The following is a 26321-nucleotide window of genomic DNA, read 5'->3' as shown; positions in this document are numbered from 1 at the left end:
GGCTACTGAAAAGTCACCTGGGGCTCTTTTGCCAACATAAAGCAGAGGACTTCAAACTGTCTGTGGTGCCTCACCAGCAGTGACACTCCCGGTGCACAGTGACAAGACGCCGTCCTTCTAAAGCCACGCACGGGGCAGCTGCTGCCCACTTGGCAGGCCTGACTGGCCCCGAGTTCTGTGTGGACACACCCAGCAGTCACCCAGTGAATGGCAAGCATTGTCAGAGGGAAACTGTCAGCTGACTGTCCCCATGGACTCTTCTCCCCAGTTATTCTCATGTGTACAACTTGGAGACTTGGATGACATAATCATGGCAGAAAGCAAAACAACCCGAGCTGGAGTAACCCAACCAGCAGCTGCACCAGCGGCCCGGTGCAGTCCCGGGCGGGACGGGGCAGGCAGACCCATGGGCTCTATTTTCAGCTTGGGGGTAAAAATAACGTGGCCTTCTACGACAGGGTAAGGGCACTCGGATCCAACCCAGCCAGGCAGTGTGCGGCCTCCCACACACTCGTCCCACTAAAGAAATAGACGTGTACGTATCTGCATGTATACAAGGTGTGATCGAAAAATACGGTGAATGTTTAAACTTAAAATATTTATTATAGTAAAACCCACATTGCCATTAATCCCCCTCAGAATAATTCCCCTTGCTTTGAATACACTTATCCCATCGTTCTTGCCACTGTCTGAAGCAGTTCTGGAAGTCCTCTTTCGTGAGCGTCTTTAGTTGTGCTGTTGTAGCTGTCTCAATGTCCTGCATTGATTCAAAATGTTTTCCTTTCATGGTCATTTTGACTTTGGGGAAGAGCCAGAAGTCGCATGGTGCCAGATCCAGTGACTAAGTTGGGTGAGGACACGCCGTAATGTTTTTATTTGACAGAAGGTGCCGTATACCAGAAGTGATGTGTGACATGAAGCCTTGTCATGATAGAGGATGAAGTAAGGGTGCTCACGAAAGAGGACTTCCAGAACTGCTTCAGAAAGAGGCAAGGACGATGGATAAGTGTGTTCGATGTGAGGGAGAGTGTTTTGAGGGGGGTTATTGGCAATGTGTCTTTTACTGTAATCAATTTTAAAAATTTAAACATTCACTATATTTTTCGATCACACCTTGTAGCTGCACGCGAAGTTACCCTGAGGCCATCTAACTCCAGGCAAAACTGGCGCAAAGGGGCACAGGGACCAGGCCCTAACCTTCTGCTTGGCTCCCCAGGCCCTGTCTGTGCGGCCAGCCGGCTCTGTGCAGCATGGACCAACGTCAGCCTCCCACGGACAGCCTCTCGCCGTCGACGTCGGCTCTTGAGAAGTTTCTGAGAGCCACGGCTCTTCGGAATCCCCCTCTGCTACTAATACTCAGGCTTTGCCGTTTTCCCTCCCGCTTCCACCCAAGGGAGGCGGGAAGCAAAAATTTTGTCTCCCCATCGTTTGTTCTGTACGAGCAACAACGGTGCAGGTTTACGCTGCTACCTCCAAAGGGCGGGCCCCTGCATCTCGCAGGCTTCCTGGGGCGCCAGCCCCTTACCTGAGCTACCCGGGCAAGTGGAGGGGAGTGCTGCCCCACAACAAAGTGAACCAAAGCCTTGTCTCTTACCCCCTGCTCCTGCCCATGATTGTTTTTTTTAATTGGGAAACTGGGGGAGGGGAACAGTGTTGGAGAACCGGGGAAGGGGAGCAGACAAGTTGCTGTCCTTTTGTTCTTCAGTCTAGTTGTGGAGGACGTCGCTTCACTGGCCCATGTTGGTATTATCATTGCGCTCTTCCCGGGTGAGGCAGATCAGACGCCAGTCACTGGACAGCCGCTCATGGTGGCTCTTGGAATCTCACGCCGGCTGCCAGCTGCTCACGGTAGCTTATGGCAGCCCACCGCAGCTTCACTGCAGCCTACGCCATCGCCGGCGACTCACAGCAGCCCAGCTCCAGGTCGAGCTGTTGTTCACCATCTTAGCTGTAGAGGGCGCAGCGTCACCGGCCCTCATGTGGGATCCGAACCGGGGCCCTGCTGCTCAGAGCTGGCGTCCCAAGCCATCTAATAACCAACATGCCACTCGGCCGGCCCTGCTGATGAGTTTTAATCCCTCCCTTTGCCTGGGAGGGAGAAACCCCTCTCCTTTTCCTGCCTCTCTGGCTGGGACCATCTCCCTCCTCATTCTGGCTTCCTTTTCTCCTCACTTAGAGAAATATGAAGCTAATGTGTTTTAAAAAAATAAGTTGAATTCATGAATCCAACATTGTCTTTTGCCTCTACTTTTTAACCTTTCTCTTCCTTTGCTGTTTTGTGTCTTATCTAACTGGCGCTCGGGAGCGAGACGTGGAAGCAGCGGAGGTGCCCACGTTTTTTCCCGGCCCGTGATGGAGCTCCTAGACAGGGAGAGGCCGCCAACCTGCCATCAAAACCGCGCGCATGTCCCCCAGGCCCCTAGCCCGTCGGACAGTGAGTGGGCCCTCCCAGCGGCCCCATCCCTACCCCTCCACCCCCGACAGGTGCCTGTGCCCTGTGAGTGGCCTTACTTGAGGTGGACCTCCGTGCACTGGCGCTGGGGCGCGAAGCAGGCGATGGCCCACACCTTGATCTCAATGCCCGTGTGAAACTGCTTGTTCCGCATGTCCCAGACGCCCTGGACAGGGGTGGCGATCGCTTTGTTCTGAAAATGGCAAGACGCTTCGAGTGAGCAAAAATGGGGGACATACTCCTCTGACCTTGGATTTTGTCACCATCCCTATTGCTGTTGGCCCCCCTGAGCAGATGGTGGTTCCTGAGGCCGAGAGTTGCACCTGTGTTGTCTCCAATTTCTGACTGCCTAGCACTGCAGGTGGCCCAGGATGGGTGGATGGATGGATGAGTGGATGGATGGATGGATGGATGGATGGGTGGGTGGATGGATGAATAGATGTAGGATGAATAGATGGATGGACGGGTGAATGAAAGATGGATGAGTGGGTGGATGAGTGGATGGATGGATGCATGGATGGGGACTACCTCCATGCCCACTGACCAGGATGAGACACCACTACAAAGGAACATTACGCAACAGTTAAAAGGAGCAAGCCGCCTGTTACACATACATGGAACCATCTCTACGATCCCTATGGGCTCTAAGAGAAAATACTAAACAAACAAAAAAGGCAAGACACAGAAGTGTATTTAACATGCTATTTGCATAACAAGGGGTGAAAAAAACATGTGAATCACCTCTGGGATTTTACAAAGGAGAAACAGAAGACTGATTGCTTCCTGGGGAGAAATGGAGAGCTGGAAAAAAATAGACTTTTTCCTATGATTCTTTTGTACCTTTTAAACTGTGAAACATTAAAAAAACCCCAGAACTTATATTTTAAAATATGAAAGGAAAAAACCCTACAAACAGAACTAAACTAAACGCAGCCACAGGTCCTGAGGACGAGAGTAACATTCCATCAGGTAAGAAGGTGTAAAGTCAGGTAGAAAGCTGTTTCCACCTTGTCCCCGACGAGACCCCCCCAGGCCCTGCCCCCCCAGCCCGGACGCTGTGCTCTACACCGGAGGGAGCAGCTGGGGGTAGGGGGTGGGGAGGTACGGGACTTCTCCTGAGCTCTGCAGGGCTCCCTGCTCAGGGCACCTTTGATTACATGCTGATTAAAGCTAGAGAGCTCATGGGCAAAACCGTGCACACGCCCAGGTGACTAACTGCGATGCTTGAGACCAAATACCTCCAAAACAAAATTAACAACAGGAAAGCAGTGTAAGCTTCTGGACAATAATTATTCACTGGCAGAGTACCCATCATACAGAGAAGGAAGCTTTTAAAATGTTTGATGGGGTAATAACAATTACCTGTTGAAAGAAAAAGGGGAATTCTGAAAAACTTCAAAAAGGGCCAAGGAAACAGCCCACAATGAAGCCCCACAACCCCTGCCAGGCGCGGACCAGAGCGGAAACAATCCTTCACCTGCACCAGAGTCTACACCTCTGGGACGGTCCCAACCTGAGGGTCGCGTGCTGCCGCTCCGCCATCAACTTGCAGACACACTCGAACACCCCCACGTGCCCTCCCAGCCCAGCCGCGCACGTACCCTGCCCCCGTAGAGGATGGAGGGCGGCTGCAGGACCCGCCCGGTCACATCTGTCATCTCGTCTTTGACCATGATTCCAAATTCCCGGACATACGGGTCTGTGTTAAAACTCGCGCTTCTCATCTTGAAAAGGGAAGCGAGAAAAGGCAGCGAGTCAGAGCCGATCTGTGCTTCTTTCCAGAGGACGCGTCTGTCCAAAGCATCGGGGGTTCCCTGGACACCCTTTGTTGGCTCCCCGAGGGTGTCCCCACCCGCCTAGGACTGGCCCCGGGGCCGTGATGCTCACCAGCTTGCTAATCTCTTCTTGCCGGTCGGGCGCTGACCTGGCAGTCGCTCTGATCATGGTTGAGGTCTGATTGTCGGTCAACTTTTTTATACATCTCTGTCCTGCCACTATGTTACAGACCTACAAAGATGTACAAAAAACACGGCGTGAGAACCAGTGCGGGGGGACCGGGCGCTGGCTCTGCTCGATACCCATCCATTCCTCATGCTTCACTGTGACGTGTCACACAGACACCGGCGGTCCCTGAGATCCACTAGGAACAGCACGCCTGCAGAGCTGCTCAATGGTCCTGTGGCTGATGATAGAAAACCGCCCTAAGTAAACCCAGCATGACACAAACCCGCGCTGGAACCCGTACTGTAAAAGGAAGCGCAGCCTCCGAGGTCACCCACCCACATGGGCGGCTGTGTCCTGTCGCTGGGTTTCGTGGATTCTCTCTGTCCTCAGAGCGTGGAAATACAGAGCTGCCTGCCGACAGGAAGGAAGTTACCTTCCAGAACGGGCATGGCAAGACCAGACCAAGGCCCTAGGTGTTGGAGTAACGGAACAAGTACCGAGAACTTCAGATACTAACAGAAAAGAGTGAAAACTCATGTCTCAGCTTCAGCCTCTGAGCTCCGCCCAGGCAAGGATTTTCCAAACAAGAAGTGAATTTTAGACAAGAAAGAAGTTAATATGATCTGAGCATTTTCTCCTCAGGGACCTGCTGGGCACATTACACATACATGCTCTCCATCTTCCCACGAATCCTATCTTACGAACAGGGAAACTGAGGTGCGACGATGTCTGTTAGGCTGCCGACGTCCCACAGTGGCAGGATGACAAAGTTTAGACCCAGGGTGCCGATTGGGGTCCCCGCCCGTGAAGTCTTCCGAGCAGCCCCCAGGGACGCCCCAGACGTGGGACTTGCCTCTAGGGGAAGGTAGGTGTGTTTCTGCTCCTGTCCGACTTGTAAACACGGGAGGTGGGGGTAACGTAGAACCAGCTTGTGCCTGTCCTTGAAGTACTGGGCCACCGTGCACTCCACCGTCTGCCCGCTCTCTTGCTGCAGAGGGAATCTGGGAAAGCAAAGGGCTGGCTCAGGCCCGCAGCTGCCCAGGGCCCACGGGGACAGACGGCTGAGCCCTGCACACACCCGCTCACCCGGGGCTGCTTTCTCAGGGCTGAAGAAGGCACAGGGTGATGGGTCAGAGCAAATGTTCAAAGTCCCTCCCAGAAGCCCAAACCAAGCATGTCTTCTGGGTGACCTGGAATATTCCTGAGTCCCTAACCTTTCATTTTAGCTCGGCAGCTGGGAAATAAAAAATACCTACATGCCTACAACATGCAGTAACCACAAACGACACACTGCAGCCACAGTGTGCGTAGGGGATTTGGGGCAAATGAAGAAAAATCCAGAAAGAAGTTCTGTGCACTTCCCAGCTGACTGTGGGCCGTGACTGGCTACGAAAGTTGTTCGCGGCTGAATGGGCCAAGTGCCTGCCCCGGAGGACCTGACACCTCCTAGGACGGGATGAAGGAAGGGACAAGCCGGGTCTGCTCGGGCACCCACGGCCACACGTGGATTGGCTGAGGCAGGAAGAGCCTGCGGGCAGGGATGGGAGAGCGCAGTGGTGTCCTGCACACACGGGCGGGACCACCCAGACTGCCAGGCGACCCCCGTAGGTGGGAGGAGGCACCGGGACAAGGAGGCAGGCTTGTCCGGTCCTCCTGCTGCACAGGTGCTGTGCATCCTGTGTCCCCAGTCAGTGCCCAGCAACAGACCCGGCCTGGTCCACGGAATGACCATGAAATAAACAAACGCAGGCGTGTTCACTGGTTCCAGGAGGCCTTCAGGTAAGGGGTACAGGGGTGAAATCTCACTTCTCCCCCAGTGAACGCACACTAGCTGAGGCGGCACCCATTCTTGTGGCCAGGGTAGCGACTGCACTGGGCTGGGGGCCAGCACACGGCACTCGTGCCTGACCCCTCCCCCCCCAGCACTTGCTCAGCATTGAGGACAAGGCAGACCCTTCTCGCCCGGTAACATCCCCGGAAGGAAAACCAGCAGGGAGGCGTCCCCCCAACACAGGTGGGGTCCCCTTATCGCATTTCCATAGGTGACATTTGGAATCTACTGAGCTAACGGTGTAGCTTCGGAATTGTAACACTGGAATGCGGTCATCCTTCCCGGAAGGGTCACTGGGTCTGAGTCGGGCCGCTAACTGCCAGCGGGGGTCAGAGTGACAAGAGTGGGGGGAGGCCGGTTACGTTTGGTGGCTGGCGGGCCGCCGGGTCACGTTGCAGACGCGGTACTTCCTCTTCATCTGCCCGCAGTGCGTGATCTCCACCTTCAGACCTGGCGACACAGAACAGCGCAGCTCAGCGTCGAGAGCCACCCGGTCGGGAGCACAAACCCCGCTTCCCGTGGCCGGTTTTCACGGGAATTGCGCTGCCAGGCCCACGGCAGGGTGTTGTGGGGCAGCTGGGGGAGGGTGACACCGAGGCTGGACCCACATCACCCACAGGGAAGCCTTCTGTCCCAGCAATGCTAAGGTCACGGTCAGGACACCGCTCTTGAAGAGAAGGGGGACCGAGTGGGCTCCGTCTGGGGGATGGCGTCTGCTACCCCAGCTCTGTGCCCCCTCCTTCAGGGCTATTTTTAGCAAGGAGTGCCGCTGGGGCCTTGAGGACGCCCTCAGAAAAGGACAGGTGCAGAGGGCCGTGGCGGCTTGTGGAGAGAGTGACAGCTGCCCGCCAATTCTCCGCTGAGGGCCAAGTCACGGAACCCTGCACCGCGTGTGCCCCAGCGGCACTCAGGCGGAGGGGGTGCGGCAGGTACGGGGGTGCATGTCCACTCTAGAAGCTACTGAGACACTGACTGGAATCACGCTGCTGCTCTCTGGTCCCGACCTCAACGACAGGGACATCGCTGGGTCACCACCCGCCCCCCGCCCCGCACATAGTCAATCACTTAGGACACTGTTGCTCCTGCTCTGTGAAATGGGTACAATCCATCTCCGAGCTGATTCACTGATGGTCACTTTGCCGCCACCTCTGCCCCCAGACACACGCGCAGCAGCCAGAGCCCAGGCAGTGCAGCAGGGCCTCGGGGGCCCCCAGCAGCTACCTACCTTTGATTTCTTTGGTAAACTTGACCCTTTGGGAATCTGTCAGAGGTTTTTGTTGTTCTTCAATACTTTTAAAATCCAAAACTTCACAAACAAACTCGATTACTGGCTGTGCCTTATAAAACGCGGTTGCTGAGACTGGAGGCGGGAAAGAAAGAGACAAAGGCGGAAGGGTGACATGGGGGCCGACCACCAGCGGTTCCAGGTGCCCCCCTCACCTGGCCTCTGTGCTCACTGCCCTGCCTTGGGGGCGGGACAGAGCCAGGGGTGATTCCTGCCTGTTCAAGGGCTGCCCGATATGCCCTCTGGGGGGCAACCACGAGGGGCTGGTAAAGTCTAAAGTCACCCTCTGAGGAGAAAACTAGGTTCAAAAAAACCCAAAAAAACCCTACAGATCACAATAACCGTGAGGCTTGGCTTCCCGGACTCCCTGTGGCTCAGCTCTCTCTGAGGTTTACCATTCCCTGTGTGACCCGCCACAGACAGGAAGTGAGTCCCCCGAGAGGGGCAGCGACCCCCACCAACCTGAAGGAGCCAAAGGCCACAGGCCAGGCGGGCCCCTCATCAGCAACCCTGTGTCGCACCAGCCAGGCTGAGAACACACACGGGCGACAAGGGGGACCCGGCAGTGGGCTGTCCACTCACCACCCCCAGGAAAACCCACTTGTGTCCAGTGGACACCACCAGCACTGGGGACCGTGTTAGAGGCCCAGACCCCAGGCGGCTCGCTGCTCCATCCGAGGACCACCGCCCTGACGTGACACAGGTGACACAGGCCAGGCAAGGCCTCACGGCATCTCTGGCTCTGACACAGGCCGTGTTCGGAGCCGGCCACTCGGGCCCTCCCCAAGGTCTTGGCCGCTCAGGAAGCCCCCAACCCCACCCCGCAAAAAGGACCGAGCTCTGCTTACCGTCAATATTCAGCATCATTTTCCAAAGAGAAGGCCGGACGGACTGATGGAAGCCGAACCACACCTCTCGGCCCCCACCCAGGGGGTTGGAGCAGCCCTCGGACGCGGTAAAGAAGGAGCGGCCCACGGGGGTGTACCTGAAACAAGAGGGCCCGTCTCAGTGCCTGGTGGCCGGGACGCGACACCACTAGGACCCCGAAGGGAAGACGTCGGGCGGTGACCTTATCCACCTGCTGGCAGCACTGGCCGCTCGGCGCTTGCACTCCCCCGACCTTGGCTGTTAATCCTGCCCCTCTTTTTCTATTATTTTTCCAAAATGAAAGTTGACTTTCCCCGATTATAAAAGTAACATGGTAATTCAGTCAAAGGAATTCAGAAAATAAAAATCACAATAATTTGTGACACTCATTTAAAAAATGTACTCAACGTTTTGGCAACTACCCTTCTAGATTTGTTTTTCTTTCTTGCGCCCACCCACCCTCCCCCCATCAATGGTTCCAAGCTGTGACAGGTTAGATGCTGGGCGTGGGGCGGGGCGGGGGGAGAGGGAGAAGCGGGGAGAATCTCTGGCAGCAGTGACAGCCTTCCCTGTACCAGGTTAGCCCCACCCGAGTCTGACGACTGAGACCATCAAGGTCCCCTTTAAAATGTAGCACAGCACTTCAAGTCACCTTGTCTTACACTCACAAAAGGACAAAGGAAACCTCGCTCTCCCCTCAGACCTCAGAGTTCCAGTCGGTACTGGGTGAGTTGAGTAGACAACTTCTGAGCCACTGGAGTGTCACCATCTGTCAGACTATCACCTACCCTCTGATCCCAGCAAGTTCAAGAGTGGCGATTTGTGGGACGAAAGTGACCCCACAGACTAAAACAAGAGTCTGAAGCCTCCGTGGTGCTCCCCACAGTCCTGAGAGGCTCCTCCACGTGGTGGGAGCTCTGTCACCTGTAGAATCTGGACATTGTCCCACTATCACAAGTCCCAGGTATGACGGCAGCCGAGAAACAGAACAGGGCTCGTGGCACCAGTGCACTCGACGCCGGGACGTCGCCTTTCTGTGCTGGGCTGAGTTCTGGTGACTGATTTTTATACTAAGCTTTCCCCCACGTCAGCACTGCTATTCTTTTCATTATGGAGACCCACATATGACCATCACCCCGACTCCGGAAACCAGCTCTTCCTCGAACAGGATTCACACTCTCCAGGTAACGCGCAGGGTTGGCAGCAGATGCCGTTGGTTCTCCTGTCCTCACCTCATGGACGGCAGGTGCCTCATGACCACGTCCAAGGCCTGGATCGTCTCAAAGGGGACGCTGGGCAGCCGCCCCGAAAGTGCATCGTGTAACGCCTGCAAGCTCACACAGGACACCCACTTGATGGACACCTTGAAGATGCGGTCCTTCCCTTCTCCTGGCAACGTGACCTCCAGCTCCACCTGTGAGGGGCCCAGAGGACACGGTTATTCACGCTTCCGTCTAAAGAAGCTACTGGGAGGTCGAAGGCGGTGGGTCAGGGAAACTCAGTCCTTTCTCCAAGCACACGTGTGTGGGCACGTGCACAGCCCTCACACCCACCAGCAGTAACAGGTAGGACTGGGGACTTCTCCCTTCCACACACGTCTAGTGTGGACTCTGTACCTGACCCCACACGAGTGGCAGCAGGAGACAGGTGGCGAGACACCACACCCCACGGAGGCAACGCCAGACAGGGGTGGCTGCTGCTCAGGTTGGGGTTTGGGGGTCGGGTCGGCCCCTCTCAGGAAGGGCCGAGGCAGCGGTGGTGGCAGCTTGCTGGGGGTCTGGGGATCCCGTTTTCCCAGCCCCGTAAGAAGGCACCCACAGGCTAGTTTTGCAAAGACTAAATCATGAACAAAAAATGTTCTCAGGATAGACACATAATAACAAACAGCAAAACGCCAACAACTGTGGAACCTGGATGGGCGTGCATCGTACAATCCCTTCAACCTTTCTGTCTGATTAAACAAATTCACGACCACATGCGGGGAAATGGTCATCTTTGAAGGATGTGGGCCGTGGGGGCATCACACACTGGACGTTTCCTGAAGCGGTTCTGCAGGACCGTCGTGCCCCACCATGTATAGGAAAGGCGGTGGCACCAGCGTCGCCGGGCACAAAAGGGCAAAGAAGACCAACCAGAATTATCTGGGAAGAAATTAAAATTCTGAGCCAAACCTCAGAGTATTCGCTACGATAGTCTACAATAGCCCTGTCCAACAGAACTTTCTGTAAGAATGCAAACGGTCTCTTTCTGAGCTGCCCAGCATGGCAGCCACTGGCCCCGTGTGGCCGCTGAGCACTGGTCATCATTTTGACCGCACATGCTCGCTCCCACCCTCACGCACTGGCCACCTCATCCGACCATCACTAGAGCAGCAGCCAGACTGCACGGAACTCACCTGCACACCTGTGCCCAGGTAGACACATCCCTTTTACCTGTGCCTGGTGCTTAGACACAGGCCCACACGGACACAGAAGGGCACTACAGTGGGATTCCCTTCAGAACAAAACAATATATTTTAGGGACACATGCACAGCTGATAAGACCAATGAAGAGCAAAGGGTCAACTTAACCTGAGTTACCTGGACAGTGGCCGCAGGGGCAGGGACAGGGCATGCAACTGGGGAGCATGGCGAGGGAAGGGGGGGCTGGGGGAGGGTGGATAGAACATCTTGGCCTGGACGGTGGATACATGGAATTTATTACTGTTTTATACATATTCTGGGGGTGCCAACAAAATGTATACATATTTTAAGAGATGCAATCTCACATTTAAGAGAGTTTGCCGTAATCAGAAGTGTCTGGACGCTGATGGGAACCACTTTGAGCACCTCTTGTAATTGCAGAAGTCCAACGTGACTTGTATTCACCTTTTGTTATCCATATATATTATTACAATTAATAGTTTTTTCCTTTCTTAAAATGTGTATACATTTTTTTGGCACTGTGTGTGTGTGTGTGTGTGTGTGTGTGTATTTCATAATAAAAACTTAAATGCATCATAGAAAAGCAATAACTGAAGCCTAGCGTTTAACATAGTGATAAGAAGCTGGCAGGCACTGTGTATTTCCCCCAGTAACCTATCATTCGCAACACCCCAGCCCCTCCCATACTTCCAGTTAGGGAAACTGAGGCCCAGGAGGCTGACCGAGTTACAGCAGGTCATGTGCAGCGAAGAGGCAAGTGTCCCCTTCGGACAGCGTGACTCCAGAAAAGGATGTGACGGTGGCCCCGTGGCTGGGCTGGCGTCAGGGGAGGGCTTCCCTATGGAGCAGCAGAGGGGACTGGTGGCCCCATCTATTCAGAGGTGGTACGCCAAGGACAGCAAACAGGTGGATGGAGAACGACCACCAGGAGGATTTCCAAATTACACCGTAGGCACACCTCTACCCAGCAGCCCTCGGCCGGCAAGAGAATGGCTCGGAATTGGTACTAATTAGATGCTTGTTAATATCATCCTTCAGAAATGCCTCTGTAAGTAAACTGAGGGAGGACTCGGAGGGGTGCACTTTCTTTCAGCAAAAGATCCTTGTATTTTTCAATCGACTCCAGTCCAGCCTCCTCTTGGCCCCTGTACAAAGGGGAGAGAATAACTCCAGGCTCTAAAACGTTCTCTGCCAGACGTGATGTCTCGAGAGGCTGACTGGTATCTAATAGCTTAGGAACAATGGAGATTTCAACAGAAATGTCACACTGTGTGGCAGGGTGACACTGGGCTTTGGCTGTGATGTGAGGTGGAGAACGGTCTGCATGTCTGTCTGGGCTGCTGGCAGCAGTGCCAGTCCACACACCAAGACAGATACTTCAATCTCCGAACAGCCTGAAGCTCTCGGTCCCAGTAACGCAGCAGCCAAAGGGCACTGACAGGAGGTCCCCAGGACACGGGGCTCCCAGCTCTGTAATCTCCTACGACTTGCTCACAGACAGGCGGCTCCACGGGGCTCTCCGTTTGCACTTATGGCACAAGAGGATGGCCCGCCCTCCTCACAGAACGTTTGTGCCAACCGAGGCCGCCAGCACCCGTAGAGGGGCGCCTGGGACCCCAGAACACTGCAAGTGCCATCTTCTGAACATGGACAACCGAAATATCGGCTAACAGCACTGATCCAGAGCCTGGAAAATGGTGAGACAGCTGTGAGGTTCCATCTCTGCAGAAAGACGTCAGCCACACTCCACTTGCTTTGTGTGGAAGTCACCAGGGTGACAGAACTCGAACTGCAATGGGAAGAACCCTGGTTTGGTGCCACCACACGGCTAGGAGGCAGACGAGAAACCACATTGTAAGGGACACAAAGACTGTATACAACCAGGAGAGCACAGAGCAACGGCCACGTCTCCACTGGGGTTTCTTCTCCAAAACTTGGCTGCTGTGCGGGCCAAGGCCCCATAACTCACTGCCATCTGTTCCTGAGGAAGGAGTGACAGAGCTGGCAGGGCCCTGGGCTGCCACACTCAGCGTGGGGCTGGTCGTGAGGATCCAGACCCTGCCGCGGCCTCCCAGGGGCCCAGGCTGGGCTCCTTGCCAAGGGCCCTTTCCACAAGGGGACGTGCAGGTCACATCTTGTTTTAAATGGGTACAGGGAGCTGAGAGTTGAAGGCTTCCTGTGACTTTGCACAGCAACGGATCTCCTCAGAAAGCGAAGAGCTGCCCTTCCAAATTACCCAAGAAGAGAAACCTCCGCCTCGCCCAGCATGGGGCTGGGAATTTGGAGTCGCCCTTGGCAGGTAAAACCAGCAGGGACAGACAGGAAGTGGCTGCTCTGTTAGGTGTGACACTTGCCAAGCACCTCCGTCCTGGACAGCTAGGTTCGAGGCACCTTGACAAACGCAGTGTCACTGGAGGGACCCTCAGCTTGGAAAGGCGGCAGGTTGGGCCCAAATCAGAGCCGCCCCTCCACCTGCACGTGCCTGGGGGGAGAACCCCAAGGACGGCCCCTGCCCCCCACCAGCCAGTCCTCAAACCTCCTCCAAGTGCAGAAGCTTCACTGCCTGGCTCAGAATCGCCGACACCTCTCACTGCAGGTCACTGCACTGAGGGCCCTGATGCCCCACATCCCAGCCCCAGGGCTGAGCAGACAGGCGTGGCAAGAACGGGCTCCGTGCGAGGCCACATCCCCCGCGCTGGATGCCTTCCACGTAAGGGCTGTTATTGCTTTGATTTGTGGATCTGGCCTAACGTGCTGCTGTCTTCTAAGCCGCTCGCGCCTTCCCTGAGTGAGTGGATGGGGGCTGCAGCTACAGGAACACGCAGTCCTAGTATGTGAAGGCGTAGGGCTGGACCTGGCATCAGGGACGACAGACCACACGAATTCCAGCCCTGCCAGTCCTATTGCGTCACTGTTAACACTGAGCTTGGAGTTAAATCCCAACGGGGAGCAGCTTGGACAACTTTCTCCATCTCCGGTTCTGAAAAGGGAGAGGCTGGCCTGGTGGTGTTTCAGTGCTCAAGGGGCTGGAGCTAAGGCGGGTGGGCTCGGATTTCAGTCGGAGAGATTAAGAGGAGGTGACAGAGCTGGGCTGTGGAACCCGGGACACACGCTGCCCAGAAGCCTGGACAAGGCCACCTGCAGCCCCCATCCAGCCGCCAGCAGACATGGGGTGAGCATGACATGAGAGGATTTTCTGTTTTATTACAGAAGTGCCCACAAAAATTAAGAAAAATACTTTATAGAAAAATGAGCAAACATAAGAAAAAAGAAAAACGATGGCACTTGGCTACAAGATGCAAATGCATGAGGCCCGAAAAGGGGCAATGTTTTATTTGAGCTCTGAGGGAAGCGATTCATTTCTGCATATCATGAATATGTGACAGAACCTGAACAATGAGTGGCAGGAGTGGTCTGCAAATTAGGGGACCCCACGCTCACCGAACGCCGCAGCTTCGGGTAGGTTCTTGAAGCTCACCTGAAAACAGGACAAGGATGGTTGGGATTAAACTTAAGGGACACTGAGCGCCCATGAGGTATGGGGCAGTAGATATGGAGGGCCATCGCTGGCATTGGACCCCTGGGGACGTGTGGGTTAGGATGACACAAGATCCCTTAGCGGACGGTAACCAGTAGTACCTGCTCAGTACGCACCATGTCCCAGGTGTAATTAAGCACGTTAGACCCTGACAGCTCATTGATTTGGGACCAGCAGTGGGTTGTGGGAGCTGGTTAGAGATGTGGACGCTGAACAGCACTTGTGGTTAGCAGGGACCCAGGGCAGCGGAAGCACATAACGCGGAAAGCTCTCTTCTTGGGGTGCATTCGCTCATTCGACTTGCACAAGGCCCCGCAAGGTCGTTTCTATGCACCTCCCCTCTTACAGGTGTGACAGCTGAGGTTGGCAAGGTGAGGTGGGCTGCCCAAGGTCCCACCAGGAGTAAGGACGAAGCAAGGTCTCAGTCAGGTCCAAGGTGAACCCGGAGCTGTGCTGTTAACTTCTACTAGGATGTGTTGCAAACGTGCACACCGCAGCGACGCCCCCACCACCCCCAAGGGAAAATGTTCCTGTGCCCTCCTGGTGTCTGAGTGTCAACACGCACAGACCAAACAGTGAATAAACTCCTTATGCGTTTCTTTCTTACACAACTTCAAACAAAAACAAATGTGCAAATTTAGTCACAAAGCTTTATAATCAATAACTTTCAAATGCACAGCGTGCTCATTTGCAAGGGGCGAGCCTACTCAGCTGACAGGTAGGGTCCTGGCACTCCGTCCAATTCTGAACACCAACGTCCATCGCCCTGTGCCAGGCCGTGCCCAGCCGTGTGCCAGTGCTATCTCTGAGAATCACCGAGAGACCCTTCAGCACACAGCCCTTATCAGCACCGGCCTTCCCTCAGCCCTAACGTCCTCCACTCTTATCAGGTCCCCGCAATTCCAAGCCAGCCTGCCTGCCATCCAGGCAGGCGAAAGGAGCTTAGTCTTTAAAGATTATTATTAAAATGCAAAAGCAAAAAAAGAAAAAAAGAAAAAAGAAAAAAGTGATGCCTGCAGAGAACATACAGGCCCCTGGACAACAGGGTGAGACCCTCTGAGCTCTGAGCTCTGCGCCTTCTCGGGGCTCCAGCGGGGCTTCAGGGGCTAATTGTGTGGTTGTTCTCAAAGGGGACGAGCTTTCCTGTTCTCGTTGGGATAGTTAAGTTACTTTTTTTGTGTAAGTTTGTGTAAAAATACTGCTGAGCTGAGTCCTTGCTCTTCTCCTACTTAGAAACAACGCCCATGATCACCCTGGAGCAGCCCGTTCGTTGCAAGATGTGCCAAGAGGTGACAACTTCTAGGCAGAAATTTTATTACTTTTTAAATGAAGCCACGATAAGGATAAAGACAGTAAGAAAAGGTGACACTTTAATATAACCACTACTCCCGAGCTGACTGGCTGTCATGACTCTTATTTCAGATGAATCACTGGCTACAGCCGATTATTAGCTGTTTCACTGCCACTGTCACGCACGCCTACACTTAGGCGGACACGCGTTTCCTTAGCTCTACAGTCAGTCCCGTAGGGTGATCCAGGTTCCCGTCTGGTGCTGGTTCGTGGCCCGTGTTTTACATTTAAAAGTTCACTGGTTTCAAGATGTTCTCAACTCTGTGGACGCAGACAACTGAACCCTCTACCACGGGAGACCACGGCACACGGAAGGCAGTCCTCGGGGGTCTCAGGAGGAAGTGCAGAGCCAACTTGGGCCCTCCCCTCTCAGGTGGGATGGCCAGGAGCAATGAATGACCTTTGTCACCCGGTGTGGTCCATGCCCGCCTCTGAACTCACCTTCTCCCTTCCGATTGGAAGAGGCATCGCTGTGTAGAGGTTCTTTCTTCCATCAAACACTGGCTTCCGGTCCCCAAAGATCTGTGTTTTAAAGTGCTGGACCATATGTTCCACTATTTCCCTGAAACAAGACAGAATTCGAGCAAAATGTCAGTAAAATCAGAGAAATGACGCATGAGGACCATCCTTCTGACGCTGGTTTATAAGCGATTTTATAAGAGCTGTGGCTCCCTTTCGTAACATGACCTCCAACTTTCTTCTGTAAAGAATTAAACTAGAACCTTCACTGTCCTTTCAGTCTGGGCTCCAAAACAAAGACCCTGTACTTGACTCAAAGCCCAAGTCTAGCCTGACCCAGCCGGGCCAGTCAACCCCCAGCCCACCTGAAGGGCCATGAGTGCCCAACGTGCACTGTGTGCCACTCAGCCTGGGTGCTGTCTGTCCCTCAGGCATTACAGCGGCACACGCCCGACGAGCACAAAGGAACTTGCGTCTGCGCTCCAGGGCACTGCGGGGGCTGCAGCTGCCCCGGTGCCCCTGGCCTGCCCCTCAGCCCAGGCACAGAAAGAAGCACTCTGTGGATGACCAGGGACTGCTCGGCTGTCCTGCGGCATGGAGGCTGGGGCGGGCACGCCACCGCCCAGCCCTGCATGTCTCCGTTCTGAGAGCCCACGGGGCACATCTCTGTCAGCATTCCGGGGTGAGGGTTGGGGCTGAGGCATTCCACTTCCACTCACCAAACACCAGACCCCTCTTACACCCAGTGCCTACGGAGGTACAGACAGGAAAGGCCACCATGCCTGCCCGGTCCCCAGGTCCTCGTAAGGGAAACACACGGAGGAGCCACAGCAAGCTGGCTAACAGGCTCGAAATCTCAGTCATGACCAGGAAACGGCAGCTCGCGGGATGTGGGAAAAAGGCGGGCATGGGCCTTACAGCAGGGACACAGCGGGGAGGGGAAGGACATCTGACAGACAGCCCGGCTCTGCCGTGAGGGTTTCCCTCCGGGGCATCGTTCAGGAAGCAAGAATCAGAAATTCATTCCATTCCTTTCCCAGAATCTGAGGAGAGCTGGCCTTAGCAGGCTTTCGTACTCAAACTGGCTTCGTCCAGGAGGCCCTCCATTGTGCTAGTCACAGGAGGCGAGTCTCTAGGGGTCCAGCCAATCCTGCCCCAAACACCCACTGCTTGGGAGGCCCTGGGCCAGACGGAGCCTCTTGAAACATCTTTGAAGGGGCCACCAAGAATGCACCAGGCCTCCGACACTGACGGGCAGATCACAGCCCCGGCAGGCGTAACATCCCAAAGACCTCCGTCTCTGCTGTCCCCACCCAGCAGGCAGGGCACACTTTCACCTGCATCTCCACATGCTACTCTGGGTACCTTGGACATGCTACCTCCAGACCATTGCTCCCCAAGATTCAGGCACCCCATTTTCACGGTCAAGACTTTACCATCAGATTAAGGTCCAGATGGCTCTACTGGGGAGCTCCACCCACATTCAAAGGACAAATCATCCAACTAAACTCAAATTTACCGTGAACAGAATTAACAGGGCATACGCCCCAACTCATTTAAGAGGCTGGCAAAACTTTGATCTTGAAACCTGACAGTGACCATGGGCCAACCTTAATCATAAACACAGATGAAGAAACAAAATACAGTCACACCTTGGTTTGCGAGCATAATTCGTTCCAGAAACAAACTACTCGTATTGCAAGACATCACTCGTTTACCAAGTTAAAATGTATTAGGAATGTTTGCTTGTCTTGCGGAACACTTGCAAACCAAGTTATTCGCAATCCAAGGTTTTACTGTATTAACAAACAGAATCCAGCAACATGTTGAAAATAATACAATGTGTTAACATTGGGCAGACACCAAGAATGAAAGGTTGGGTTTAAGATGATACAAGTAATTGATGTGAAACAAATTACAGACTTAAAGTAAAAGCTAAAGCCATGGAACTTCTGCAAAAAAAAAAAAAGAGAGCGAGAGCGAGAGCGAGAGCGAGAGCGAGAGAGAGAGAGAGAGAGAGAGAGAGAGAGAAATCTTTATGAACCCTGAGATAGATGAAGGTTTTTTAGACCATAAACAGTATCAATTGTAAAAGAAAACAATAATAGGGCTTCCTCGAAATTAAAAATGTTTCTTCTTTAAAAGATACTGTATGAAAAGGGAAAAAGGCAAGCCACTCACTGGGAGAAAATATCTTTAAAAAACACATATATCTGACAGAGGACTTGCATGCATAATATATAAAAGAAATTCCTACAACTCAGGAACACACCCAGCCCAACTTTTAAAAAAACGGGTAAAAGATTTGAACAGACACTTTGCAAAAAGCAGATACCCAAGTGGCCAATAAACACATGAAAAGATGCTCATCATTAGTCATTAGGGAGATGCTAATAAAACCACAAAACAAAACACACGCACTGGAATGGCGAACATTACATGCGCTGCAAACCAAGGGCGGGTGAAGGGGCACATGGGTCCTTAACGCTTATCCCACTGCCGCTGGGAATGTTAAATGACACAGCCACTTAGGGGGAGAAAGTTTTGCCATTTCTTACAAAGCTCAGTGTATACAGGCCGTCCATCTAGCAATGCCTGATAATTACACAAGAGAGACAAAAACACATAACCACATCAACACTTGTATGCAAATATTTACAATAGCCCCGGACTGGAAACAACTCAAGTGCCCATCCACTGGTGGACAAATGACGGTACGACATTACAATAGGATACTCTTATTCTACTGACGAGTTTCTGGCACAGCCAACATGATGATTGTATCTTAAAAACAAGGTCAGGGAAAGAAGCCAGATATAAAGCAGTACATACTGCATGATCCCATTTCTATGAAATTTTCTGATAGGCAAAAACTAATCTGCGTGGACAGAAGGCACTTCAGTGGCTGCCGTGGGGTGGGTTCACTGGTAACGGGCATAAAAAAGCTCTGGGCTCTTTGGAATGCTCTGCACCTTGACTGTCACACGATCATTACATGAGTGTACACATTTTTTAAGGCTCACCTAATCATACGCTTCTAAGGGACACGTTTTGCCGTAGGTAATTATATCAACAAAATGGACTTATGTTTTAAAAATCAAATGTGAGAAGTCCTTAAATTATGATCATCTCCAAGATGTAAGAAGAAAGCATTGAATAACATTCAACACCCAATCATGATTTCTTTCTTCATTAGCAAACTAGGACCAGAAGCAACTTCCCTAATCTGGTAGGTTTCCCTCTGAGGCTCACAATACAGGCGCCCTGTTGCCACTTGTTCCATGTTGGGCTGCAGGCTGTGGGCACCGTGCTGGAGGAGGGCTGTAAAGAAGAAACACTGCCGCCATTGGTGGCCACTGGGGCTGTCTGTTAGAAATGCGGACAAACCTACCGAGGAATGCTGGAGGCTCCGAGGACAGATCCTTGCTTTTTATCTGCGTACCTCCAGGGTCCAGCAGATAGTGCATTCTCCATAAATATTTCTGGAACAAACGTTCATATTTTCCCCTGGTACCAAGTCTTTATTCATTCACTCATTCATTCAGTACAAGCCCTCGGGGGGAGGGGTGGGGAAGGCGGTAGCACAGGGACCAAGAGCCCAGAACAGCCAAGTTTCGGGTCAAATAAACCTGTTTCGGTAATAACGCCCCCGAAGGTCAGTCTCATGCAGAAACAGAATGCGGGAGGGGCATTCTCTGGAGAACCAAGCCGGCAGCCTACGCGCTGCCCCGCCCTCTCAGCCTCTCTAGGAAGTTAAGGCTCCCCACCGAGCTCTGGTTTCCAGCAGTAAACATGAGTTTCGTCCTTTCTTCTCCTGTGAGACAATCGTGGGTTGTGGCCACTCTGACACAGGTTTCTTATAACAGCAGAGGACTTCCTGAGAGATCTGGCTACACAGGATGGTCGTGTTTGGAAAGACATGTACATTATTTTATCACCTAATGCAACACAGTATCAGCATGTCACTTGTTACATATGCATGCTCTCAGAATCAGTGGCCACCCTGTACATCAACCTCCCCTTTCTCCTCCCAACTTCCAGGAGGACAGCCCACCCCCGACTGCCCTCTCTACCCTGAGGCTGGATGGAGAAGAGCAGCCCACCCAGAGGGGCCCTTCCCACATGCAGTGTGGGGTGTGTCAGAGCGAGGGACGGGGTTACCCCGACTCAGACGTGCAGGGGAGGAGGGCATGGGGACAACTAGTTCCAGGTGGCTACACAAACCTTTAATTGGGGCGTTGGAAATGCCAGAAGATATTAAAAAACACAACCACCATCAAACATACTATATTCGTGGACCATGATATTCGATTCTCCGCAAACACATCCCTTCTTTCAGCCTCAATGAAGATCCAGGGGGCGTTTACTGGTGTTTGATGGGCTTCAATAAACTAATTTAAATCTGTTTGGAAATAAGGACAGAGGTTGGCCGTGCTCTCAAAGAGGAACAGGGTGGATGGGTAAAAGCTCGTAAGGGCGACAGGGTGCAGCTGGAGTGGGGACAGACAGGAGACTGCTGACAGGACCGAGAGAACAGGACAGGACAGCCCCGAGGGCACACGGGCACCTCATCTGCGACAGAAGTAGCAGGAGAGAGAACACAGCACACTTCTCAGCACCTCCGTATCTAGTATTCAAAGCAATGGAATGGGGACCCACCCCTCGACACACCCAGGCAGGAGTCAGTCTTCCTCACCAGGAGCAGCCAGCACCTGACAGAGACTGGCTCACCGGGGGCTCAGGAAATGTGTTCAAAGGAGGAGGCTGTTCACTCATTACGCTAGGAAGCACCCGGAGGATGAAGAAAGCAACCCTGCTTGGACGGCCAGGTGCAGACAGCCCTGACCACCACACAGCCACACAGACCACGGAAAGCATCACCCCTCTCCACGCACTGCTCCATGTCTCAGCTGCCCGAGGGACTGGAGGTGCTAGCACCTGTATCATTTGTGCAAACAGGACTCACAGGAGGGCAACTAGTTCTGGAAGACGGAGGCCCCTTCTGGCCGTCACCACAGGCCGACTCCCAGCGACTGGCCAGCCAGCCTTCGTCCCTCCATTCCCTCCTCTTCCCCTCCCTGTCTCTGTCTTAACCGTGGTAGCGACAGATACCAAAAATGTGCCATTTCAATCGTTTTCACAGGTCCAGTTCAGCGGCATTAAGTACGTCCACCCTGTTGTGCAGCCACCACGGCCATCCACCTCCAGAGCTTTTTCTGATCCCCCAGTGGAAGCGCCACCCCCTTTCAACACTGACTCCCCCTGCCCCTCCATCCAGCCCCAGGGACTTTTCTTTTTTCTTTTTTTTCTTTTAAGATTTTATTGGGGAATTGGGGGATGGGAACAGTGCTGGGGAACTGGGGGAAGGGGAACAGACAAGTTGCTGTCCTTTTGTTTCTTCAGTCTAGTTGTGGAGGACGTTGCTTCGCTGGCCCAAGTTGGCACCATCATTGCGCTCTTCCCGGGCGAGGCAGATCAGTCGCCGGCTTCTGGACGGCTGCTCACGGCGGCTGCTGGCCGCTCACACTGGCTGCTGGCTACATACGGTAGCCCATGGCAACCCACTGCAGCAGGGGCTGCAGCCTATGCCGTCGCCGGCGACTCACGGCAGCCCAGCTCCAGGTTGAGCTGTTGTTCAGCATCTTAGCTGTGGAGGGCAGTGTCACTGGCCCTCATATGTGGGATCCGAACCGGGGCCCTCTGGCATCCCAAGCCAGCTCTTAACCAACACGCCACTCGGCCGGCCCCCCAGGGACTTTTCTTGACAAGCTCCTCAGCAAGGAGGAGCCACCTGGGGACAAGTTATTCTCGGAGAGCTGCGTTTAGTGTTTCCTAAGTACCAAGTTTGGCCCCTGGAAAGTGCAGTTCTCACAGGGGACCAGCACGGCTCCTGGACAGACACCTTCACTGAGAGGATTCTCAGGCTGCCTCCTGACCTTACTCAAAGGGCAACAGCCCCCAGAGATGGTCTGTGTGCTGTGTCACCCATTATGTGCTGGGTATCTTACAGGGTGGTCCAAGTAACGAGGACGGTGGTCAAAGTGTCAGCACTTACTCTCTGCCAGGCACTTCACACGAACCACTCGTTTAGTCCTCACAATCATCTCGGAGGCTCACACCCTCAGCTCCATTTTACACAGGGGCTCGGGGGCACCCAGCCACACAATGGTACGTGGCAGTGACAAGATGCAAAGCTGCCTCGTAGTAACCGAACATGCCTGCCCATCGGAGGCTGACATGTTTTGGATTGGCGTGTCTGCCTGTCTGCCATAAGTATGGGAAGCTTTCTCCTTAAAAAAAAAAAATGCATTCTTTTGTTAACTTCTAATCACACGGGCTTTGCATTAATACATTCTCACTGTAAATTTCAAATACAGATGATGCTGGAAGTCTGCCTAGATCACCCCTTATCTCCTCCATCCTTTGCTCAGAAGTAACCTGACTGCTTTCAAACCTATGCATTTATACAAACATGTAGGTACGTAAAAGAAATACATGGTACTAGCGTTTTTTTTTTTTAGCTGAGCCATCCTGCTACCTGTTGGCAGCTCAGCGGCTGCTCAGCTCGGGCTGAACTCGAACCGCTGTTGCTCAGAGCTCAAACTCTTGAGCGAGCTCTTAACCAACTGAGCCACTCGGCCGGCCCGGTACTAGCGTTTTTTAAACGTACCGCATCAGACACATGGAGCTTCCTGTCTTCCCACTATGTCACTGAGACCTTTCCTTGTCACTACACAAGAGTGGCCATTAAGTCCAGAAACAGAGATGCTATTGTATCATGTACTGTAATGCAATATCGACAAGGTGCTGAGGACACAGTTGCCTGTATTCTCATTTCATTGTTGTCACATTGGTGACAGTTTCAGGTACTCCACAGTGTGTTCATTTACCCATCCCTGCTGGCTGACATGTAGATGATCTCTCATTTTTTTTACTTTACTATATTTGACATCCTTGCACATATCTCTTTGGGATAGTTAGCAGTAGAATGGGTGGGTCAGTGAGAGAGAGAGAGAGGGAGAGAGAGAGAGACAGAGAGCGCGCGCACGTACATACGCCAAACCATCTTTAAAAAGCCTGGGCCAATGCACGTTCCTTCCAGGTGAAAGCGCCCACAGTAAAATAAGTAGCAGGCTATAGATGACAGTCCTGCTGCACTGTCCCCCACCTCCCCCAGACACACAGCGAGTGCTCTGCAGTGTTCCCCTGAGGCCACTTGACGAAGCTCAAGAGGATCAAGAAGGAAAGGGCGGGCAAGATGACAAGCACACCTTGTCGCCCATTCTGTGCTTCTGAGCAGAGTGCCGCTAATTGTGACCGGCCCGCAAGTGTTTCTTAGTGCTGGTGGCAGGGCCAGCATAACCCAGACCAGCGCTGGGCACTGGCTAGTGTGTGCGGCCGTCTCTATCCACAGAGAAACTGGGGGCTCCCTTGCCTTGCGCAGCCACTCAGTGAATGGTGACGGGTTGTACTGCCAGAGACCGAGGGCTCACCGGGCTAGGATTCGTCACGAGGTGCGTAGATGGCACTTTCCTCTCCGCTTCACACAAAGCCTCAGGGTGGGATTATTAAACGTCTACTGTGTGCTCCGGTTTTGGGAACTGAGAATGGAGACGCTGTCTTTGCTTTAATAGGATGCAGAGTGGAGGAGAAACAGGTAGAGAGGTGGGGTGTTTGGAACAGTCTCGGCAGGGCCACTCCCAGGGAACTTTCCACAGCATGACCTCAGCTCGCTTCTTCTGCCTTCCTGTTCCACTCTAAGCTTCCGTCTAGAGCGCTGACCCTGAGTACTGTGGGTCGCTGGACCGACTCTCTCTTTCCCACGAGGGGCACAGCACCATCGCATGAGTGCAGGTTCCAAGTCCATTGGCCAGTTGGTAGGGTGGCTGGACGAGGCACTAGTGCAAGGCATTGGCACACAGGTTTTGCCGGCACAAAAACTTCACTTCCAACATTTTCCTACGCTATTTTGATTGATTATAATTTTGAGATTGGACCTTAGCCAAAGTCTATCAGAATTTACCATAAAATAAAGAGCCCTGAAGGCTCACATATTTAGTTAGGCAGCGACTCTGACCTTGGTTCTCAACTTCGGGGCACAGCAGAGCACGCTAGAATGTGGGCTGGCCCTGGCCACAAAAATGCTGCTGGGCCCCGCCTTTGCTACGTACGGTTTGACTGGAGGCGATTTCTAAACACTGGGTAACTTTCAAACCTTACCTGGGTGACTACACCAGGAATGTGGCAGTCCAGTCAGGTAAAGACATCCAATTTTAAATCCAGCAGCCTTTTCCTGTTGCCAGATGACAAAGTCTTAGTCATACCTTCTTTCATAAAACAAAGCTTCCTATACGCTGCGGTTGATGGCATAACAGGAGCCCAACTGCCACCGAGCCGATCAAGAGCCCAGAAAATGTGCGTGTGCTTCGTGCCTTCCGCTCAGCTCTGAGGGGATCCAAGCTGTAATTCACATAGGTTTGTGCCCCAGGAAAAACTCAAAAACAAACAAACAAGCCCATTCACGGAGCATCTCAGAGCACATCAGATGTATTAAAAGACCTCACTTGGCAGGACTTCTGAAAACAAAACTGTTGAAACCAGCTGTGCCCAAAGCTTTTGTTCAGAAACACATTTTTTAGCAAGCACATGTGTACAGGCCCTCACGTAACTGCCAAGTGCTGTCTCGTTGGACACATATCTTTTGGGATAAAGATTTAACATTGGTGAGTCAAGAGGTTTATACTATGTTTCACATACACACCAAATCACCTCCTGAAATGTCTGGGCTAACGTAGATCGGTCATACAGCTGTTTAGTGTCATAGATAAGGGAACCAAACCCCCAAACATTCCTTCTCTTACAAAGGCTGTGATCAGGAAAAAATATTACACACAGAGTATTGGATAAGATATCAGACACCTTTGGGTAATCACACTGCAGCTGAGAATCCTGTTTCTGACCGTGACAGAGTAACGGGTACTGGGCTTGTCCTCCTACCCTACATGACTACAAAACTAGAGGAAACAGGAGGCAGCCCTTTTGGGCTTTGGAAAACAGGCAGCCTAGGACTGTGATTGTCGAGGGAAGGGAAACCCTGAGGTAAGCCGCACATTCACTCTGCCTGGGAACAGTTTCCAAACCACAAAACAGGGCGGGGAACGGCAGAGCAGGGCAGCCCTGCCATGCTGAGGAGACGGAGGCCAAGTCTGGGGCTGCAGAAGAGGCAGGATGTGTGCAGCAGGGAGCTAAAAAAGACAGCAGTGTAACATACATAACATTCAGTAGAAAAATTGACATGTGAATACGCAAGAAAAGGTGACATGTAATCTGAGGTAAAATCTGTCAATAAAACACACCCTGAAATGACCCATATGTTGTAATCAGCAGACAAAGGCTGCTATAATAAATATGCACTAGAATTACATCCAAGGTCATCAAGAAAAAGATGGGAACAATGAATGAACAGATGAGAAATCTCAGCAAAGAATGAAAAAGGACCAAATGCAAATTCCAGACCTGAAAGGTAGAATACCTAAGTGAAAAAAAATTTTTTTATCGGATAGTTATAAGATTGGATAATATTTTTTTAAAAGTGATCTGGAAGCCAAATCATTAAAGATTATCCAAACTGAAAAAAGAGGGGGGAGAGACTTTTAAAAAACCACAGTCTCAATGACCTGAAGACAATATCAAACGGTCTTGCAGACACATAATTACAATCCCAGAAGTAGAGGCAAAAATGGGGCAGAAAAAAAATTTTGAAGAAATGCCAATATTTCACCCAAATTTCATGAAAGATATCAACATACAAATTCATGAAACTCAATAACCCCCCAAGAAGGAATAATACAAAGAAAACCACACCTGTGCCTATCATAAACTGCTGAAAAGCAAAATTAAAATAGAAAATATTCAGAGGAAAAATTACATACAAAGGAAGTACAATAAGAAAATTAGGTGTTTTTTTTTTAAAAGATAAATAGGTTTTAGCCCCAAGAAGATGGAGTAAAAAAAATCTATAAATAAAAAAGAAAACTACTTGTTTGTATTAAAAAAAAAGAAAAGAAAGAAAATGAGGTGACATTCCCTCAATAACTGACATGAAGAACACACTCGAAGGAATCACCAGATTAGATGAAGCAGAGGATCGGATCAGTGATTTAGAAGACAAA

General features: G+C 52.3%; 1 protein-coding gene across 2 annotated transcripts in view; it reads right to left on the bottom strand.

Annotated features, from left to right (window-relative positions):
• Positions 1 to 26321, bottom strand: part of AGO2 (argonaute RISC catalytic component 2) — a 59684-nt gene that overhangs the window by 25455 nt on the left and 7908 nt on the right. For both annotated transcript variants that reach the window (XR_002125661.1, XM_019657863.1), the window contains exons 2-10: positions 16132 to 16252; positions 9612 to 9793; positions 8361 to 8497; positions 7453 to 7587; positions 6590 to 6677; positions 5250 to 5397; positions 4340 to 4459; positions 4054 to 4176; positions 2512 to 2645 (exon numbers count right to left, since the gene is read on the bottom strand). Coding sequence is in view for 1 of the 2 variants with exons in the window: in XM_019657863.1 (XP_019513408.1) it covers positions 2512 to 2645; positions 4054 to 4176; positions 4340 to 4459; positions 5250 to 5397; positions 6590 to 6677; positions 7453 to 7587; positions 8361 to 8497; positions 9612 to 9793; positions 16132 to 16252 (1188 nt within the window). In the remaining variant the exon portion in view is untranslated. The remainder of the gene's footprint in view (positions 1 to 2511; positions 2646 to 4053; positions 4177 to 4339; positions 4460 to 5249; positions 5398 to 6589; positions 6678 to 7452; positions 7588 to 8360; positions 8498 to 9611; positions 9794 to 16131; positions 16253 to 26321) is intronic.

Source organism: Hipposideros armiger, unplaced genomic scaffold (genome assembly GCF_001890085.2).
Source record: "Hipposideros armiger isolate ML-2016 unplaced genomic scaffold, ASM189008v1 scaffold_280, whole genome shotgun sequence".
NCBI lineage: Eukaryota > Metazoa > Chordata > Mammalia > Chiroptera > Hipposideridae > Hipposideros > Hipposideros armiger.
Note: the sequence above shows the minus strand (reverse complement) of the source record. Positions and strands in the feature narration are given on the sequence as shown.